Consider the following 22,521-nt stretch of genomic DNA (forward strand, 5'->3'; position numbering starts at 1 on the left):
TCGAGTCAAGGATCACTTCGAATAACGTTTAATATTTCCCCAATACGTCGAAAAGAATAAACGAATCCCGTTTCCCGCTAAAACAAACAATTCCCTGGCACCTCGACAAACAAAAAGTCGTTGCAGGTATTCAAGCAAGGTTCCCTCCGCATATTTGAACGTAGCTCGCGGTAACAGAGGACAGAGACGGGCGAGAAACCGCGATTCATCCGCGAAGCAGAAAGATCAATCCGATCAGGAACAAAACGTTCCGTTCATCCTCGACTTCCTGCTGGCTGGTACTTCTTACCCGTCGAAGCTTCATGGTCTCTTGTTTCTTCGAAGCTACGTTAATACCCGGCCGGATATTTCTGCCATTAGACGGGGACAGGTACGCCGGACCATGGCGAATGCAAATGTCGCGCGTGTCCACTCGCGTGCTCTTCGAGGGATCAACGATCGCAATCACCGATGTTACGGACGGACTTATTGGCCGCGATACGTCTAATAGATCAATACCCACCCGTTATTACACATCCTCTCGGTACCGCGAGCCGCCAGCGGCCCATGTTACAAATAACACGCCGAGCTCGCTTTTCTAATGAGCCAGCCGGATGTGCACGTGACCGGATCTCCGCGCTTCAATTTTACGCGCAAAGATATGCCGACCAGACACGAGTCCCGGAGATCGCTAGCATTATTCCCTTGGGACGGTAGAAGTTATACCATGGAAGAATTAATTTGAATGTTATAAACAATACTGTGTTTCTATTCCTTGCGTATGCGATTATTAACACGTTGACTGCCACGACGCCTCAAATTTTTTGTAATTAAATTAGAATGATTTAACTAGTGAATGAACAGTGATCAGTAAATGAACGAGTTGACTTTTTTAATTTTTATTTTTGTTCGATTAATAAATTGGGATTTCATGTAATTTGTATTCTTGTTTGAAACTGAAGGAAAGCTTCAGGAAAGCACACTACTGATCGTGTGCCTAATAATTAGTCCTTTAATACGTCTGGTTACACACGTCCATTTCCACAAGAGGCCCCTAACTTCAATTTAATTTTCTACTTCATATTTAGACTTCCATTATTTTTCATTCGAACCCTAAACCAATATTAATTACATTTCCGACATCTTTCTGACCAAAGAGTTATGGTATCAATTTCTTCGCAAGATCTATTGCAACGACTGCATATGATAAATAGCGTCGTTATCGAACGTGTTAAATAATAACTCATCGAAACAATTACTCACCACATGGATACCCTCGGCGTCTCTCCTAAGATCTCCGCTCCTTTGGCCAGCCGTGACGGCGGCGCTCAGGTGATTATAGTGATGTTGATGTAACGTGTTGAGCGTCTGCGTGTAAGGATCGCCGACGAGGTAATCGAGATGTTGCGGTTGCCCGAGTCCCGGATGTTGAGGACTCGCCGGCGCATGGTGGTGCGATGGAAAAGGGGGTGGAAAGTACGGTGGTTGAAAGTCGGAGGCGGTTGGCAAGGATGCACCCCCATGATGGGGCATCCCGCTACCGTTCCCATTGCCTCTGTGACCGTGGTGATGGGCGCCGGAATACGGCGAGGAATTTCCACCGCCCAGCGAGGAAATACCCCCGTGACCAGTTAAACGGTCCTGGAAATCAAAATGGATATCGGTTAGTAGCCGTTCCTAGATATATTTATTTCTTCGGTAATTTTTATCAATGCTTAACCTTTTAACCGGGAATTTGACTTACCAAAAGTGCATTCTAGTAAACTAGTAAATAATAACTTTGAAAAAATTTTATTAAGGAAAATTAAGGCTTAATATTTAAATTTTTTGAGAAAAATTTTCACTTTGAAAATGTAACTCTATGTAAAAGTTTCTACAGTTATGGCACACATCATTACTTCAAATAGTCAGAATATTTATTTTACTTGTGGCATTAGCAAAACGATGACATAAACATACTAATTGACCCGTAATGCACTTTATTTTTTGTAAAATACTTTTATGACTTCGTTAATATTTTTTAAGCGACATCGAATCATGTCGGAGAAAAACGATCTATGTAATGAATAACGTTCCTTTAATTATTAGGTGCTGTCGAGCTTTTTTTTAGACTGAGCATTCTCGTTGTACATTTATATTCAAAACGACTGAATTAGTTAACATATAATGTTCCATATGCATATGTATAACCATTCGCTGGCAGGGAAAAGCTTTTTCCTATGGAAATCCGAATACAGTTGACCCACTTTCATCGGTGAAATAACTTTTTACTGTCGATATATGAATATAAAAAAAGAAAGTATGAAAAGATATTCTTTCAAAATATTATTTGAAAATAGCGAATTAAAAGGTACAGAATTAAAATTTATAAATAAAATATTCTTATTCCTATAATAAATTAGAGTTTCAATATGTCTTAAAAATGTCAATTTCCGCCGCGCCAATTGACATATTAAATTAAGTACAGTTTTAAAAATTAACTATACCAATCAATATCCCTTCATCGAATAAGCCATGGATATAAGTTTCTCTCTTGCATAATATAAAATCCCCGTTATTAACAGTCAGTTTCTGCTACAATTCAGTTTGTATTTGGCCTCACACATCGAAACGGCTTACAGGAAAAATAAAAATTAATAACCATAATAAACAAGAATACGCAGTTGTCGATACGCATATGGGGCAACGTTCGACACAACTTTCGCCGCTATTAAAAAATTACTGGTAATTGCGGTGATCAATGTGTAGTGTTGGTGGAAAAAAAAATCGTGCCATGCTGGAGGTCTACCATTACTATAAACGACGGAATATACGGGACTGATCGCTGGCTCGCCAGGAAGGTGATGAACATAAATGCGGATAAATGTTATGCAAATCTTATAGCGAGCAACGTAATGCAAATAGCTTACGGGTAGAATGTTTCTTTGTCAAGAAAACTCCACTAAACCTAGATACTACGAAGGCTTATTGTTTGCAGTTGAGAGGAACTGATAAGAAATGATAAGTACAGAGACTGCTGAATAATCGTATTTTAATCTTTCTTAGAGATTATAGTTTTTCTTCTGGCTGGTAGTAAGTAAAGTAAAATAAAGGTAAATGTATTTGTGAAAAGGGTAGGATGAATGTTAGTTTGTAATTTTGGTCAAATTTGCTGCATAATGCAATGACCAATTAACTCACAACCACTTCAGACACAGTACTTATCATTTTTCTTTTCTGATTTAAATAAAAATCTAGTTTATTAGTTGCTTTATAGTAGCATCAAATTTAGACAACTGTCTCTGCTGAAAGCACTAGTTATATTGGAGTCTTATTGAACCGTTGATTGTATGAAATATCATTCGTAAATCGCAAGATCACCAAAGCAAATTGCTCAGATGTGATTAAGCATATTTCGACTTGAAAATCTGAATTGTACGCGCAAATAGAGCTCTCGGTTGTTATAATTGGTAGAAACGAGGAGAAAGGAAGCATTGTTACTGTACTATTATTAAAAGTTGCTTGCTTTTAATCCAATTTCAAAGTGAAATACTAGTCAATGACCGAAGAGTAAATTTAATGTTTGAAAAGCAATTAATATGATGTACCATTCAATTTCATTAAAACGTGATATAATTACCGTGGATCAACGAATGTATCGAAAACTTCTCATTAATTATTCATTAAAGACATCATAAAATTAAATAATATTTCCCTTGCATCTAATTTTCAATGTAGAACAGTGTGTTTAATAATGAAAATAAAAATGAGTAAAGGGTAGAATCAATCATAATTATAATATTTTCAAATTTTGCAAATTTTTTGTAAAACTTGCTCATTTTTATACAAGTGGAATTTGATTTAGTTTATCTGATGAATGGTGTACGGTATTATTCAAATAGATTTTATCAGACAATGATTTATCTGAATATCAACAGAAGAGGTTTGTATCGACACTATACTCGTGCTAGTCATTAGGTTTCCCTTCTCGTGATACGATCTCGAACGTCTTTATAAGCCTTGAAAGGACCAACGTCCACTTTTTCCTTTCGTGTAAGCTTTTATAGTTTATAGATACAGCCTTGTGTCATTTGCAATTATTCAAGATAGTTTAATACTAGAAGTATCAAACCCACAAGAATGGTATATTACAGATTTCCCATTTAAAATTAGAGAAATGATTAAATTTTCTCGGGATAAAGAATAATTTATTTGCCAACCTTTATTAATTTATTTTTAATTTTCCAGTTTAATTTACATGGTATATTATCATTAAATTATTTTCTAATTTGTAATCCTAACATTCATACTCCAGTAAGGTATGTATAAAATCCCCTTAATAATTAAATTTACTGTTAATTTAGAAAAAGAAATTTATTACAAATTTGAAATTCAGACCTATAAACTTCGTAATTAATTTTTTTTCCAATTCTCTGATTATTATTTACTAGCAATAACTACTTCAATTTTCAAATCGTTCTCATGGTAAAGAAATGAGTAAAGTGTAAGACCATTATACGTAGGGTGTAAAACGGCGATGTTACAAGAGCAAGAAGAATTCGATTACCGAAGGTGCCTCTCATAACGGCATTTAACGACGTCGGCCCAAAATTGAACAGAAAGGTCCGTTATAGAAGGGAACTCTCACTTAGCTAAACGCGTGACTCTTAATCTGCCCGATATTAGCATGTAACGAGACAAAATTCACCTTTGTCGCTTTCAAAATCGATTTCCAAATCGTTATTTCGAAACCCCGTTGCAACAGACTTTTGTACGCTTCATTTCGTACGAAATATTTGTCCTTTTAACGACGTACATTCTTAGGAAATACCGTTATTTTCGATGCCATAAAAACTCATTAAGGAATACTCTAATTTAGAATAGATTGTCTATATTATAAGGAATTCTCTTAATTGTTTAGAATAGTAACAATAATTACATTCATGTAATAAACCTTCTAATTGAATTTGATAACAGCTATCACTAAACCATTACCTGCACTTATCAATTCATACATGCATTTATTTCTTCATAGAAATTTTCCATGGCATATAATACAGATATGGAACAGAATACAACAATAAAACTGTAACAAGATACTAATAACACTCACAATATTCCAGATACATTGTAACACAGATGCAATCAAACGAAGAATAAATCAGGAAGGATAAATTGTTCAATTAATCATATAATTTCATAGTAACAGCAAAATACTTGTTATTCTATGAACCGTGCCCTTTGAAAGTGTAAAAAATCCGTTCTCTGGAAGTGGATTCGTTTCCAGGCCAACGTTGTTGGCTTAGATTGATCGAAGCGAAGAAAGCGATTTATGTAGTCAAGAATCATGTAGATCGTGGTGGAATAAAAAGAAAAGGAAACGTCGACGATCGTTTAATAGCGAGCTCGATCAAAACGATCTGACGGTGTACACGCGTGAAATTTTGATTCGTGAGTAACCTGTTAGCGGCCGATTCTCGTTTCACAAGACGCATAGCCGAACTTTCCAGCTGAGATCGCTATTGATAACGCGAGAGAAATCGTCCCTCTTACCACATACGACAAGTAGACAATTAATAACCAATAAGCCGGCCCAATGTCGAAATCGGCAGATCACAGATTATGAATATACGGCTAGGAAAGAAAACGCCAACATTTTTCGCTCGAGACTTTCATGGTGTGATTAGCGGACTTAAGTAGAGAAATATAAAGAAAAAGCATCTAGAAGTGATGAATGCTAATTTAGGTAATATTGATTTGAGTAATATATTATGCATATCTAATTAACTTTTAATTATCGTTATATCTGTTTATGTGGGATATTAAGAATAACAAGATTTAACAAAATATAAATATAAACTCAAATATAATTATTGATTTCTAGCAGTATAGATCAATAGTTTTCTTTTGTTTCAAAAAATAAAAATTACACGAAGAAGAAATACTAAAGTAATATGAATTTTATGACATTTTGTTAAGTATTTCTGAACCACAGACTCGACGTTGTTTAAATACTTCTTCGATTCCTCGAATATAATTAAGCATTCTTCCGATTCTTTGCTAAATATTTTACTGTAATCAAATTCTAAGCAAAGTATATTTCAATTTTAAATATTACATACAGAAATACTAGATTTTATATTAACTTAATCACTCTTCCCTTTACTCTTTTGCGATTGTAAAATTTAATTGTGCTCTGAGTGATAACAATTTCATAAGAATTCATATAATTTTTTGATATAATGTCATGTAATAGACACTTGCAATTTTCAGCATCGAGGTGTCCTACAGACACAAGTGTAATATTTAACACTGAAAGGGTTAAACGGAAATTTGAACGTTCAAATTTGACGATCAGAATTTTAAATAAAATTAATGCTGAAAACGATGTTTCATAGAAAAACACACCTCGACTTCGATGACCGTGGTCATGTCGACATGGGGCGCGTAACAGAGCGCCAGCTTGTCTGCTGTCGGCGCTTCCGTGCGCGGCGGAAACATCCCTAGGATCTCCAGTTTGTCGGTTCCAGTTCGAAAGTTGTCTCGTTCACGCTACTATTCGCGTTTCAACCACTTACCGCGCACCTATTTCCTCCTGCACATCACACAAACACGACCCGTTGTCATTCGTGCACCACTTTCCGCCGAATTTCAATCGTTTTTTCCAACAAACGCACTTTCACACTTTCACACTTGATTTAAAAAACAAAAAGCAACTGCAAATTATAACCCGTATGTCTAACCAAACGATAATAGAAATTCTACTACACGTATTTCAATGATCATGACGATTGAAAGATGTTCATACATGATTATCAAGTATCGTCAAGCACGTATAATCCGAGAAAATGAAATAGCAAGGATAGAGATCGTAAAGAGTCATTTTGCTCGACATAATTGAAAAAGATGGGGTTGATTTTACAAAGAATTTAGCAAACGTCCGGTGTGTCGAACGAGCCAGCCTCCGAGAAGCTGTTGCCCGTCGCTCGCGCAACCAGCGAGTGTACTCGCGCCGATCCGAGCATAGTCACCGATCGAGGACTATCTGTCGCGAAGGAGCATCGACGCATCGATGACGAGCGGCCGTCTGTTCGATGTCGCGAGGGTAGCGAGAGAAACGAGGATAATTCGCAAGAGTCGGCCGACTCGTGGGTGCCGGTGCGCAAAAGGAGAACAGCTGATCGGCTGATTGAGCGATGTGTTGCGGCCGATCGACTGAACGACAGGAACGACGTCGAGGCGTACGAAAGTATAGGCGTACAAGCCGTATGCCAGCGGCGCGACGAGAACGAAATGGGAGGTGGTACGGTGTGCTCTTACCGAGAGCTACTACTACTACTATTTACTACTACCACTGGTGGCCATCACCACCACCACCACCACCGACGACACAGGCGTCGTCGTCGGCAGCTGCACCACCACCGCTACCACCACCACCTTAAGAATTTCGCCCTACCATCCGGAGCGAAGCGGTGGATAGGAGAACGGAGAGCTCTCGTTTGTGCACGCGTTCGGATGACGACCGAAATTTCGCCCGGGGATACGCGCCACCACGTGCGACTACTCCTAGAACTGCCCCACCAGTCGATCGAGAACGGCCGCGATTCACGAGGGGACGTCCTACGATCGAGCGAATGGCAAAGATACCCCGTGGACTCGCGCGACGCGAGGCCTCCCGATCATTCGCGATCGCGCACCACCGAGTGTATAAATTGTCAAAATATTAATAAAAATTTGTATCTAGAAAATATTTTTCATTATGGAATAATACCTAAGAGTATCCTTCATCATATCACACGTGGTACTTAGCTTCCAAGAGTGAGACAGTAAAAGTTCTGTTAGATGTCGCATAGATTGTCAAAAAATTAATAAAAATTTGTACCTAGAAAATATTTTTGATTATAAAATAATAATGCGAGATAGTAAAAATATGTATATAATTTATCCAATTTATGTTTTAAGGGGTGAAAATAAGTTTACCTACACGTAGTTGATTTGTAAACTGTTTGACACATTACATTTTCTTCTTATTTTAACTATTTGTTATCTTGAATTATTTCTTCGTTTAATCGGGGATCACCTTCCATCAATCGTGTATGAACTTAATAATTCAATCTTCCTCAATTAGTTTGATATCCAAAGATATAAATCACCTTTCTTATACACACTAATATGTGTTCAAAATCATTTATTGTATATATCAATATGCATTAAAGTACAAATGAAGAACGTTGTATTGAAGATAATGGAAACTGTTTAAAGATGAAAAATAAAGTCGTTCACTAACAGGATGTTTCTTATTGTGGAAACGTTCATCTCGTAAGAGATGAAACAGCCAAAGAAGCTGTAAGTTACACAAGGTAATCAAGCAGTAACGGAACATGAAATCACCTTTTTTTGCTATTAAAACCACTAGGAAACGATGAAGATAAAAGTGATTGGTTTCATAGAAGCAACATAGTGAAAAGGTAGTCTTTCCCTTTTTAGATCAATCAAGATATAGATACTTATTTTTATAAACATACTAATTCAACATTGTTTAATATCTTCATATTGGGTAATTAAAAACATTAAGCGATTACAGAAATTTTCGTTTTCTATATTAAGTTTAAGTAGCTTCTAACATTATATTTGTACTGTAATTATATTACATTTGTTAAGGAAAAAACTTGCGCAAAGATAGGAAGTTTAATAACACATACGCAAAAAACAATTACTTTACCATAAAGTAAAATTAACAAACTAGTAGTAAATATTTAATTAGTCCCATAAAATCGTAGACGACTGTAACATAATCGCAGAGGAAATGAAACAGTGTCATCATATCTGTTATATACAAAATTCAGTTAATAAAAATATGTTAAAGTAACAGCTAATATAACTAGAAACTAAAGCTTCAAATATTTCTGCACGATTAATTAGAAGATGAGTTATGGGCAATAAGTTTCGGATAATTAGCACCTGTCTCGGGACCAAATGTATGCTGATGTATGTGCTAATTATAATATTCAGAGGAGTTAATTTTTTCCCCGTTAATGAGTTACCTGAAAATCTACTTGATTTTAGATTATTATAACTTATTCGTATTTTTTTCATATTTTTATAATTGAGCATTTCGAAAAGAAATTATTATAAGAATTAGAAATATTTGACACTTGAAAAACTACCCTAAAAACACGCTAAAAGTACAACAGAAAAATCCTCTGATTATTAAGAGTGGTGCACGGGTACTCGAGTTACACGGACACTCGGGTAACCCAACAGTTTTCTGGTTTCTTTTTTATTTTATAACCTTTTGAATAAATTAAACCTATAGTGCTAGTCATTAGCCACTCCCATGAAAATCAATGCATTAATCTCATTCCTCTAATAGAAAATTAAATCTATTTATTTTCAGTGATTACTGATTACACTTAAATCTTAATTAGAAGTTAATCGATCAAATGATGGTCAGCTGGCGATAAATTCATAATATTTATCGTCGCTCTGTGGGATAAGATTAAATCTCGGCACCTGATAACAGCCTTCCAGTTTCGTTATCAGCTTCGGTTGGGGAAAGTATTAATTAAACACGGCTAAGAATTAATCCCGAACGTTTTGTGCTCGCTTTTCCGTCAATGTTGTTCATTCATTGACGCCGGGAGCATTAATTTACAAGGGGGAAAACGGCCGATGAGGCAACGTTACAGGTCGTCGACTCGCGAGTACGGTAATTTATGCCGGTGTAAATTCTGCAGCGTAATTACGCCACGGTGAACCATTCACGATCGCACGAGCAGAAGTCGGTGTGAAAAGATGCGCGACACTGGAATACGCCTCGAACGAACGAGGACAAGGGCTTAATCACGTCTCCGATCGTGTAGATCTTAATTAAATATCAACGAACCGATGCTACGCAGGATTAACGAGTACTTCGCTCTGCGAAACTGTTTTGTTGGCTGTGATACATTATCTGTAGAAACATTTGTTATCTCTTAGCATGTTGAATGCCATAAGAATCACTGATGACGATCGCCATAAATTTAATATAATGGAATAATTAAGAAAAAGAAAATTTAAGAAAATTCTGAGTACAACGGCATCGATATTGTAATTAATTTTATAAGGTGACAAGTGGAAAATTGAACTTTTTAATCCTTTGAGGACGGAGCATTTTTAAATTAAACAGAGTATTATTAATTTAAAGTAAACGGAATTATAAATTACTGTGACAATTATTTTTGGACACACATATATGTCGATCGTCCGCAAAGGATTAAGGTCGGGTAATAATTTACGAATAGAAAGTTTAATTAATATTGAGATGCATTTTCTAAGAGTAGCAATAAACCATTTATCAAAAAGCTGGTGTAATTTTGTGCTTTACACCAAATATGTGATACAAAAAATAAAAATTTGACTTCACTTTATCTTTCGATTACCTATTAAATCAACGACAATCATTTCAACTTTCCAATAAGTGATTGATCGTGCCATTCTTTTCAAAATTTTTCTGCGAAGTGAAACAAGATGAAAGGAAAGTGAGGAGGTGATTCGCTGAATAGTGAAATGAAATAATGTGAATTCGAAGAAACCGTAGGCTATAACCACGCATCGTGTTGTCATCGGATGCAACAAGAATTTACTGGGACACCGCGAACTAGTCTGTTCAAGCCAGGTTTCTATCCGCCGATATTTTTCAGTTTCGTTTCAACGGTCGTCCATCAGTGTAAACCTGTGGTCTGCGGTCGAGAGATCGGTAAACCGACAGGAATCGTAAAGTCTGCCCGTCGACGGGGAATTAACGCGGCCGCAAAGCGCGGACGATCGCTCGATCGCGTTTAACGCGATCAACGGATCTTGTTGCGGACTTACGATACGTCAATGGAAACTGGCATAGCCTGAAGCTTTGATTGATTAATTGATTTGAACGTCTACTTTCTTCTTTCTTTTTTTTTTTATTTTTTATTTTCGAATATTGAATTTTCAATTGATTAATCATTTACAATTATAAATATCATTCTTGCAGGGAAATGGTAGTTCAAAGAATTTTGCTAAAAAGTGGATGACACTTTTTAAAATTATTTCGTTATATTACTAAGGTTTATTTATCCACCCAATTTCGATGTATCAATTCATCAAACGACGAACATCTGTTTCTACTGCAGATTAGAAAGTGATTTAACGCCGCGTATCCTTAAAAAACAACGAGAGTCGGTCGTTTCGAGTTTAGAAAGTTGTCAAATTCATAGAGATTGCCTGTCAAAATTACGCACCTTGCAATATCTATTTGAATCCTCGAGTAATTCCACGAAAGTTAACGTACCTCTTCTAAGGTTCTTGTTTCGCGTGCTACTTATTAACGGGTCAAGCCATAATTCATTTCGATCGAAGATTACATTCCACGATGAAGAGCTCCTCCTTCAAAATTATTTAATGATTCTTTGTCGATACTTTTTTTTCTTTTATTTTTTTCACAAATGAATCAAATCTTGCTGATAAATCCAGCCGTTCGCAAATCAATTCATAACTGTACCTGTATTGACCCACGGTAGAATGCTAATCCCTCTTGTAAATACTCTTTCTCCGTTATTTATTGCACTTTTAATGTACGCGTAGTAAAATGAAGTACGTAGGCGAACAAGGAGCCGTCGAAGATAAAAAGCACACTTTTTTTGACTGGCTGCCAGGTATGTGTGTTATGGGAAGAAGTAGCGTGAGAGTAAACTACCGATAAAGGAATAGCCGAGATGGTAATCATCGGTAATCTTCAGTCCGTTACTTACGTAAAAGCAGTAATTGCCACTGTTACGCCGCGGATTAGTTCGAAATGGTTACAGCTGGTTTGATGAAAGAACGTGTTATTTAGCTGTTCATTCAGGAACGATGTTTGATGATTCGCATGGTTTCATCGCTGGCAAATAAATTGTTCCGTGTTACCCTCCCGTTTACTGTGAACTTTCCATTTAATTTTCTTATTTTCACCGAGGAATTATGGGGTATATCCTTTGCTATTAGAGAATATTTCTCATTAATATTTCATAGGTGATCAAGTATTTTTAATTAAAATATTTTATCATTCCTTAGGCTTTGATGAGCTGATAATTACAACTGATATTACTGTGGAATCATTAATGATGCTTATAAAATTATATTAATTTCCAACAACTGTATGTTAATTAACACCCATTTTCTATTTCATACAAATTAAAAATATAGATATATTTGAATAAATATGATTTCTTCTGTGTTATTTTTTAAACAAATTAATAATATATTGAAACACGTTCAAAATTTATTTATATACGAGAAATGAAAACTTTGGGGAACCTCTAATATCTTCAAAGAGTCAGGGAAATTATACTGCAGTACCATGATAGGATAATTGTAATTTTATGAGTGATGGATTACCAATGGAAATTTTTCTCAAATATTTTTTTGGAGGAGGAGAAAGTTTTTGTATAATTATTGCAGGGTATTGCTAGAAGATTGTATAGATTTTTATTTCGATGCAAAGAAATGTTCCATAAAATACTTCTTTTCATAAATATTATTTATTTTACATAAATATCGGTCGTAAAATTTTCGATATAAGTATTATAACAAACGTCCAGATTCATTCTAGCAACCAACGTGTAAATTATCACATATCTACCTAACATGTATAATGCTATGCAAAGTGATGCTCGTTTGAAGAATTTATTTTTACAATAATTTCAATATAAATATCAGAAGGTACCATGACACTTGGCCGTTCCGATAGGAAATAAGAATAAAGGGAAGACAGAATGTTACCTAACCGAGGTCGCGAATTTAAAAATTCCCGATAGAGGGTAGCGACCGAGGGCCGATCGACGATTACAATCGACAACTACGAGGATACAAGCCGATGTTCGGCTATGAAAGGCACGTACGAGTCGAACGAAGAGAAGAGAAGCCGAAGAAAGAGGTCTGGATGAAAATGGTGGGAGAGGGAAGTCGCTAAACGACATTCCAAGCGGACCATCCAGCGCCACCCAACGGTAACCAACGCATGACGCCCTTATCTTACTTCGTGTTACCGCACCTTTCCTTACGTTAACTTACGTTACCTTAACGGATCGGTCGCGGTCAAGGAGAACAACGATTTCGGTCATTTAACACGTTCGGTGCCGCACGAAATTTCGGCTCCATAGTTCATTTAAAATTAAATGGAAAAACCATTGTAGTCTTATTATAAAAAAATTCCGATCATATGATATTTATTACAAATTATACCCTTTCGTTTCATTCAAAATTCGAAAGAATTTTTAAAAGCTTTGGAAATACGTAGAAATATTAGCAATTATGCTTTTAGGATTTTGCGTAATTTGATTGAAGAAAATTAATTAACGCGTGAAATTTTTGTTACGAAGTTATATTAATTTGGAATTTCAATTCTCTGGGTCAATTGTGATTAAAATTTCTTCGTTCAATGTTGCATGGAAAGTGGCACTAACGTTCGTGGGAAGAGGGTCAATCGTCGAAGTTGAAATTATAGTTCTTCACTGACTGTATATACAAGCCGTGGTTGGGCTAGACTTTTTGTTAGATAGACGATGATTTGTAGATATGCTACTCGTTCCGAATTGCTTTCCAGTTATTCTATCGAACGTTTATTGCTTCCTCTTCTTCTTCTTCTTTTCAACGGTAACTGTATTACGTAGGAGAAAATTGATAGGAAGAGTAATGACTTATTGCAACCGCAAGATTAGTTTTCGCGATATCTTTGTTAATCAATTTCATCGTCTGCAAAATACTTTCAACTTTTCATCGCGTTACTTATCCGCTTTGCAGCTTTTAACACATCCTATTTCAACGTCAAGGAAGTGCACGAAAGTTGAAACTATTTTACAACTTTACATTGCTTCCCTCTTTTTAACATACTTTAACGTACTTCCCTCTGTTTACAGGCTCGTCTATTAGTAAGTACTTAACCCATTTGAGTATATTGCATTCTAATTTCTTCCTAGCCCCAAGAAAATTTTGCAAAGAAAATTGTATTTTCTGTTAAATACATGAAATAATAACGGAAACTTAATACCTCTTATTAAATAAAATAATTTAGAATAAATATTTACGTGTGATTAGAGAAACCTCTTCTCTTAAAGTGCTATTTTCCCTATGGATCATTACTACACACATGTTCATCATAAAATGAATAAGTTAATTCCTACCAATATGAACGATCCCAGAATCACCTTGAACCTTCCGTGATTCCTAAACCAGGAATTCAATCCCTCCCAACTCACGGATAGCCCGACACAAGCGTACACCGCTTGTCCTTACCCATTAATATCAACGATCAATCACCGTAACGCCTGGGATCACCGGCAACCTGCTGCCGAACCGGCAATCTCGGCCACATATTTCCTCGCGGTTGCCGAAACACCGCCGCGATGACCGCGTTTCGCGTCGGGGCGATATGTTCGCAGAACTCGCGAAAGCGGTCCACGCGTGTGGTTGGATCCTCGTCGATCCTCTAATTACGAGCCTCCTCGAAGATAAACGATTTCCTCGATCGCCGCCCGCTAATGGCTCTCTGCTTCGGCAAATACGAGCGACGATGAGAAACGGGCGAGGCGAGAGGGCCGCCAACAATGATCGTTCGACAACAATGATGTTCACCGTTAATTTGAGTGGACGAGTGAATCGGCCGTTTATCGTTCCGCGCCGGTGTGAAGGCCGTGGACAGAGGGGAACGCAGGCGTGTGTACACGACACGTAACCTCGCGCACGGCCGGCTGGCAAAAGGCGAGAGTCCGGTCCAGAGGGTTCAAGCTAACGGGATCCGCAGGCAATCGTAAGAGGCGGTTGTGTGAACACCGCGTTTCGCACACCCGCGCGAAACCTATACGGATACACGTGTGCACGTGCAGGGGAAAAAGTCTATACGGGACGTGTCCGCGACCAGCATTACGCTGATGTACGATACAACCGACTCCTCTGGACCCGACCACGCACCGTTTCGACGACCGCGTCGCCTAGTGACTGCTGGTGATTTCAACGCTCGGTTCAGCAGGTGCCTTTCGACGCGCTCGTTGCTCCGCCGAATTTCAGAGGCAGCATAATCATTCGTAACGAAATGATTGTAACTTTTTATTGCGGTGGTTCCAATTTTACCAGAAGAATGTAGTATTATGACTTTAAAGGAATTGTAAATAAACGATTTTAATAAAGGAATTGTTCTATTTTATTATGGTGGTTTCAATTTTACCATAAGAATAAGAATTTTTTTTATGATTTTGTCATTTTATTTGAATATTTTGAAACGAATGTTTGAACAATTGAGTTAAGGAGGACAGAATCATCTATAAGTATAATTATATACTTGTCTGTAGAAATTTAACGGTAGTGTCCATTTTCGATGAAAAATCATGGTGCGCATTGACATCGAAAGGAGGGAATAATAAAGCAACGTTATTGTCGGTATATAATTAATGCCCGTTATGACGGTCATAAAACGTTAATTATCGCGTCTACTCGCGAGCAATCGAAGAGGCTCCATTTGTATTGCGTTACAAGATGTCCGATTGATAAATTCGAAACTAAAGCCTAGTCACACTTGCCGTTTAACATCCTAACACCGAGCTGATCCAAAGCGTTCCGTTGCGCAATAGATCGTTGATACATACACGTTCGCGCGTGCTCGCACCGTGAAAACGTTCCGGCTGACATTTTCTCTGACTAATGGCCGATTGGATGTTTAACAATAACAAACGGATATGTACTTATCTCTTGAACACCCTTTAAGACGGTACATCATTTCGATTTATGGAGAACATATTCATTATGATCAGTCGCGATGAAAATCATTGGAATTTTCGTGGGAGTTGAGGAGCTATTGACAATGCAATCTTTTTAGAAAATGGCCCTCTCTCTTTTACAATACCGTTGGAATATTAGTAATTCATTGCTATATTTATAATAATTATTTTTCCACCCCTAGGCAATAAAATTAAGTTAAAATTATTTATTATAAATTAAAATTATTTATTTTACGACGAACAGTAGAGCTTCCGTAACTGTTGGTCAACGCCCGGCTGACAGATCATTTCTGTTCATTAAAATGCAGCTATACCGGATTATAATCCGACGCCGAAAGGCAACGTTTATGCGCATAATAATTATTAAACGAGACTTGATAAAATATACGCGGTCGAGTTGCAGCCGCCAGTCGAACGGTGCAATTTATTCCACGTTCAATGACAAACCTGTGTCTGCAAACAGGACCGATTTATTCCAACAATTCCCTCTTTACAATTTCGATTAGTTACAGATTAGGAAGTGCTTGTCAGGGCACATATGTTTCATCTCGATCACGGTGACGTCTCGAAAGCATTGATTTCCTCTGTCGATCGGTCATGTGGTAAATGCCTAACGGTGTTCGCTTTCAGTAACAATCAATTCCAACAACTTTTACGAATTTCGCTTTCCCGGTAACGAGCCTAACCTGCACGCGTTTCCTACTTATCACAATTGTAAAGCAGTTTCTTGCTAATCGAAATTTATGTTATTTCTAACGCTAGAAACGTTCGAGTTAAGAAATATTGCAATTTTCTATTTCGAATCGTAACAAACTTAGATTTGTTAAATAAATAATTCCTACTCGTATATTCTGTCTATGTAATTCTTTTAATGTAAAAATTTTCGCAAAGGAAATTCGCATAATTGACAATATAGAGTGGCAATATAATGAAAATATACGGAAAATTTATATTAAAGAAAAAATTGTATTATTATTATATTATAAATTCGTGAATACGAAAAATTCTACTGTGTTTTTTAATTTTTCACTTCGAGTTAGCGATCCCCCAACTGTTAGTACCTCGGTGTCTAAACACCTTGTACAACCGGTAGCACGCGTACATATATGTTGAACGCATCTAACGTTCAATGCGGTCGCGACGGAGGCGCATAATGCGACCAGCATCAATTAGGTCGTGTTATGCTAATGTAGTCCGCGTGTACAGTTTGCAATACGAGAACAGGAGGAGCAATCATCTCGGGAACCGGGGATCGAACCCTTGTAGGCGGTCGACAACTACAACCCACCGTGGACATGGGTTAAACGCGAACGGCAGGTGCAATGCGATAGGTGAATTTGTTGGACGGAAGAATGAGAAAAGGGATTGCATAACTATTATTATAATTTGAAAATAATCTTATTAGGCTACTAATGCACTAATGAATTTTCAAGCGATAAATCAAGGGCTCTGCACAATAATACTGTTACTTTTCAACAAATTACCATTTATCTATGAAGATGACACGTTGATTCAAGAAACATTGTATCAACAGAGCAAAAAGGTTATCTAAAGCTTTACAGTTGTTTGTATTAACTGGATTCACGAACTATCGCCATCAGAATCGACGCGTGAAGACCATTCACCATCGTCACGGTGAATATCGGATGGGAACGGGACAAGCGAAAGTTCATGGCTGTTATAATACTTTTTCCTACGATCGTGATAACGCGACTATCATTGCAAAATGCCAATAAAAATCGTTAATGAAGAATACCTTTTCATCGTACTAACTGATCATTGATTAAAAAGTTTCCAGCGATCGATTAATGAACGATGATGTTGTTCAATACACTTATTGATGTTTATGAATTTCATACGAACTCTATTAATTAATCACATTCCCGAGGCTTTTGTAATTCTAGATTTGAATTACAATCGCGGTTAATCGAATAAAAGGATGGTTATTAACTCATGAGATTATTAATCATTTTAGCTTTAGAAGAAATCTGTGCTGTTCTTCAATGTTCTTACATTCACATTTATTGGAGATAGTATCAATTCAATTTAATCCAATCAACTTTACATTAATCTACTGTTGCTAATGAAAAAGAAAAGGTTTAATCAAAAAGTGATAAATTGCATTAAGAAATAATCAATTTTTAATTCGTATTCTGATTATAACGCGATGATAATGATTATAATCTGTGTCTATATCTAATTATAATGAAGAGGGGAAATCTCCCAAGGGAGATGTTTATTTATCAATCGTCGATCGATAAATCGCAGTAGTAGAGATGACGATGCCCGCAACAAGTCCGACAGCAATCTGGCGCCCGTACGGGCAACTTGTTGAGCATCCCCATTCTACACTTATTCTTATCCAGAGAAAGCCTACGTTGCACCCAACTGTACATCCCCATCATAAAAATAGTCGCGTGACAAACGAATCCCTAACTTGTATCAATAAGTCAGCCGGTCCAGCCGCTTGCAGCCGATAGAAAAATCTGCTGACCAATAAATACGGTCAACATATCGCCGTATGATTTGTTGATCGCATTATACGACACAACACGGCGCGTGCGTGCTGTTCGATCGTGTATTAACGCCTTTTATCCTTGTTTTATTCCCTCTTGTTCGACGATTCCGGTGGAACCAGGAGGGCTGCGTGACCGCAATGATAAAGAACGCGTTAATAATTTTTCCTCACGTGTCGAATCGTCGAACGATCTTTGTTTTACATTTTCAAGCTGGCACGCACAGGTAGATTCGTAGAGAATCATTGCATGCATCGTACTTTATTACGACTTCCTGCGAGACTATGTCACGCGATGCCATTAGCACAGATGAATCGTTCGCTCTAATTGAATAATTTACTCTACGCTCCTCTAACTTCGTTACCTTCGTTGTTCGGTCATTCTATGTCGAGCTTTAGATGGAATAAAATGGAGTGGATGTAATTTTTCTATATTTTTCTATTAATTTTTAATTTTATTCTAATTTTTAATTAAATTAGTTGACTATTTGAGGTCTCAGATAAAATTTCATACAATTTCATCGAAATTTGACCAACACCCTTCCCGATTAATGGAAATTCATAAAAGTTCATCGATTTACAATACTTCCGCCTATATGACCGCAAAATCAAATCGATCGATCGATCTCGCGGTCCAAACCGAATCCGCCTACTTGAACCGGTAACAGGTTCCACGCCCTGTCGTGTAGCGGCGATATTTAAACGTCCACGCGTGTCCGATTATGCACGTATAGCTGGTGAAACGTGTGAATGTGCACGTGGACCGAATCGACAGGACGGATAGAACTCATGTTTAAATACATACGGTGAAACGTAGGCAGGTACTTACTCGGCGCGTAACATGCCGGCGGGTATAGGCCGACATGCGCAGGTGCCTTCAGGCTGTTCCGAGCATTAAATTCTCTCGTACGACATCGACGGAAGGTGACGGAGAAGCTTTCAGGAAGAAGCTTCCGGGCTTTTGCACACTTAATGGACAACAATCACTTTCGACGAGATTTTTATGAGATCTAGTTAGTTCTAATTGGATCTTGAAAATTTAGCTTCTCCTAATTCAAGTTTGAGAATTGAGTAAATGATGATTTGATGAATTTTTTTTTAGTAATTTGCATGTAGCAAATCAAATCCTGGAAATTTATATTTTACTAATTGAAATTAGAAAATTAATTAAATGGTAACTTGCTGAAGAATATTATTAGTATACATTACACGGTGAAATTAAAAAATTATTTAATTTTGGGATAACTATATAAAAGTGGAGACTTCACATTTTAAAATGGCCTTAGATGGATTATTGTAAATCTTTCATTTTATTACAGATCAGGTAACGCTTCACAGCATCGAAACGAATAGTCATAGCTGTTATTTTGCTTCCATCATGGTAACAATTTATTTTTATAGCACTTGATGTCGTTTACAAAGTCTATCACGTCAACGGGCATCGTGTCGTTTTTCACTTGTAAGCTCCTCACCTTGAAGTGTAAAATGTCCAGGAAAAGATACACTATTGCGTCAATGTGTACCTATGCTTGTAAAAACACCTGTTAGTACGTTATCATGTGATAACTGGCAAAATTTACGCTTCGTTATTTTGTCAACTTTATACCGCGATCATATTATTTCAGCCTTATTATTTTCACTTGGTTCATAATTATTTCGATGGTTATCTTTCTCATTAGTGTACAATTTGTCATATTCTATAATTTCGAAGAAATTCATACTCGTTCAGTATAATACCATCAAATCTCAAAATTGGTAATAATTTAATCATAATTGATACCTTCCACTTGGTACCTCACGAAATGGATACAATTTATCTTTTCCTTTATTTTTCCTTTCAATTATTGAATTATACTAAATACAGGCGTGGGTCAGTGGTGGCCTCCATAAAATTTAATGTATTATATAAAAGAATAGAGGATTTTCTGTTTTTTAATTTTTTTTTTGTCCAGTCAAAATAATTCAAGAACGAAAGGATTAATATGCTGACCAATCAAAAACTGAAAACAACACAATCATCGTGCATAACTACAAAATCATCCGAGAAACTTACATAAACTTCCACGAAAAGCCGAACAACAAGGATCTCTGATAGAGAGCCGCGTTATAAAATACCTTGGGCCTTGTCGATTTACCTACACGTCGAGACGCACCTCCGTCGGATCGTACGATTCATATTTCATATTTTCTCGCGTGAATCTATGAGTCATATTCGAGCGTACACATCTCTCGGGTAGAGGCAGCTGGATCAAAGTAGGACGGCTAAAGGTTAACGGTTGTATCCGCGTGTACATATAGAAGAAGCCCGACCATCGACACACGAATTGCAAAGCGGCCTGAAACAATAGCCGGTATTCAAGGCTAATCGAAATAATCGGGCCCAAAGCGAGATGAACCTTCGACGCGGGTACAATGGCTAATAATAAGCTGAAAGGTGAAATCATGGTAGGTTGTCGTTAGAAAGCCGAGACAAGATGTACACTCGGTTGCCAATTGTTTCTTGTGAAATGTTTTAGGATAGGGGAAGTTTTATAATTTTTTAAGAGATTGCTAATCTTTTAAATGGGTGGTTAATTTTTTAAAGGAATGGCTGAGTTTTAAACAGCTGGCGAATTTTTTACAGAGGTGGTTAATTTTTCAAAGGGGTGGCTGACTTTTCAAAAGAGCGGCTCATTTTTTAAGAGATGACTAATTTTCTAAAGGGGTGGTTAATTTTTCAGAGGTGGCTAATTTTTTAAAGAGCGCCAACCATGACGAAGTCTAATATTCCAATAAATAATAGTATTAATATTGATTTTTCGTTAGATAAAAATTTCTATACTAAAATGAATCCTAAATGAATTCATCGGATAAAGAGACAGGTAATTAAAAATGGACGGGGTAGGTGTCTTCAACTTATTGTTACCATTTTGGTCATTTTTGCCCTAAGGTTCCTGAACAAGCTTTTCCCAGAGCATCTTCTGAATTGACTTGGGTTAACAGAACCTATTTCGTTTAAAACTGAAAGTCACTTTTTTCGAACTCGTTCCCTCGTTACTTGAAGATCGAATTCTAGTAAACGACTGATTATGCTTTGGTTCCTTTCGTACAGTTTGCATACTTATTATTCGGACGCGTTGTCGGCTACTCGTCGACTCTTTGACGGCTCGACTGAGAGGTAATTTGGAACCAGGAAACTTAGTAATTACTATGTAAATTGACTTCAGATTACTATGGTCATAATGTATGCGTCTTATTCCGTGCTCGTTACCCTTGCTACCACACGAGCCGACGCGTCCACCAAATTGTTTCCAACGCAGCCTTTTTCAAATTATCAGATAAGACATTTTTGCGAGTATGTGGAGTATTTTGAAATTAAGTGATCAAATAGTAATCGTATGCTTTATGAATTATAAAAATACACAAATAAAATATGAATGGAGATCCAAGAAAGCATAGATTATAATTAAATTTCCATTTGAAATTACCAGTCGTCATTGATAATGTAATATTTGATCAAAAATAATATGTAGTACAATGAAAATAATTACGCAAAACTTTCATTAATATTTAAATAGCTGATCACAGCATACAATACATTAAAATGAAATTCGTGTTTTGATAAATGAAACACATAATTTGGAATAATTCATGATTTTAAAAAGCATAAATTTTTTAGTATACATTTTCAACTTGTATTGAGTTCTATGAATAAATTGGTTATTTTATTTCCAACAACCTAATACCCTTATTTTTTTGTCATATCACAGTGACACAGTTCCATCGTTTAAAAATTATTCTGCAATAATTGTATCTTTCTTTAGGTATAACGTTCACTGTGAAACAAGAGTTCTCGTCATAAATATCGAGTGACTGTAATTTCAACTTCTGAAACATGCATAGTGATCGCGAACAAAAGATAACAATCGCGACTAACAATGTCGTAAAAATTTTTTCAGTCGTCAATGTTTTTACTATCCACTGTATCCATATTATGGATTTTACACTCTATCACCTTTTAAACACAACTTGCCCGAGTTTTCACATTCTTCAACTCCAATCTTTCCTTTCATTCCTCTCAGAATAAAGAACGATTTTTTTTTCATTGAAAATCATCTTCATGACTCGTTTGAGCGTGAAAATTTCTATTTTTATTTGCGTTAGCTTCAGTGAATCATTAGAGAGTACATACTAATTCACGTTATCTCACGCGATGTCATGAGCTCATCCAGAATTCCTAGTATGCGATAGTATAATATTTTGTACGATTTGATATTTATTTTACACGTGCAATTCTAACTCGCA

At 36.7% G+C, this 22,521-nt stretch overlaps 1 protein-coding gene across 5 annotated transcripts in view; it reads right to left on the reverse strand.

Annotated features, from left to right (window-relative positions):
- The window catches only part of LOC114882887 (transcription factor AP-2-epsilon), a 161,644-nt gene that overhangs the window by 36,755 nt on the left and 102,368 nt on the right, over positions 1-22,521 (reverse strand). For 4 of the 5 annotated variants that reach the window (XM_029200044.2, XM_029200043.2, XM_029200041.2 and 1 more), the window contains one exon: positions 1,243-1,620. In XM_029200044.2, the coding sequence (XP_029055877.1) occupies positions 1,243-1,620 (378 nt within the window). Of the gene's footprint in view, positions 1-1,242; positions 1,621-6,366; positions 7,277-22,521 lie in introns of those variants that run through there. The other variant, XM_029200042.2, reaches the window with a different exon arrangement.

This window comes from Osmia bicornis, chromosome 1 (genome assembly GCF_907164935.1).
Source record: "Osmia bicornis bicornis chromosome 1, iOsmBic2.1, whole genome shotgun sequence".
Taxonomy (NCBI): domain Eukaryota; kingdom Metazoa; phylum Arthropoda; class Insecta; order Hymenoptera; family Megachilidae; genus Osmia; species Osmia bicornis.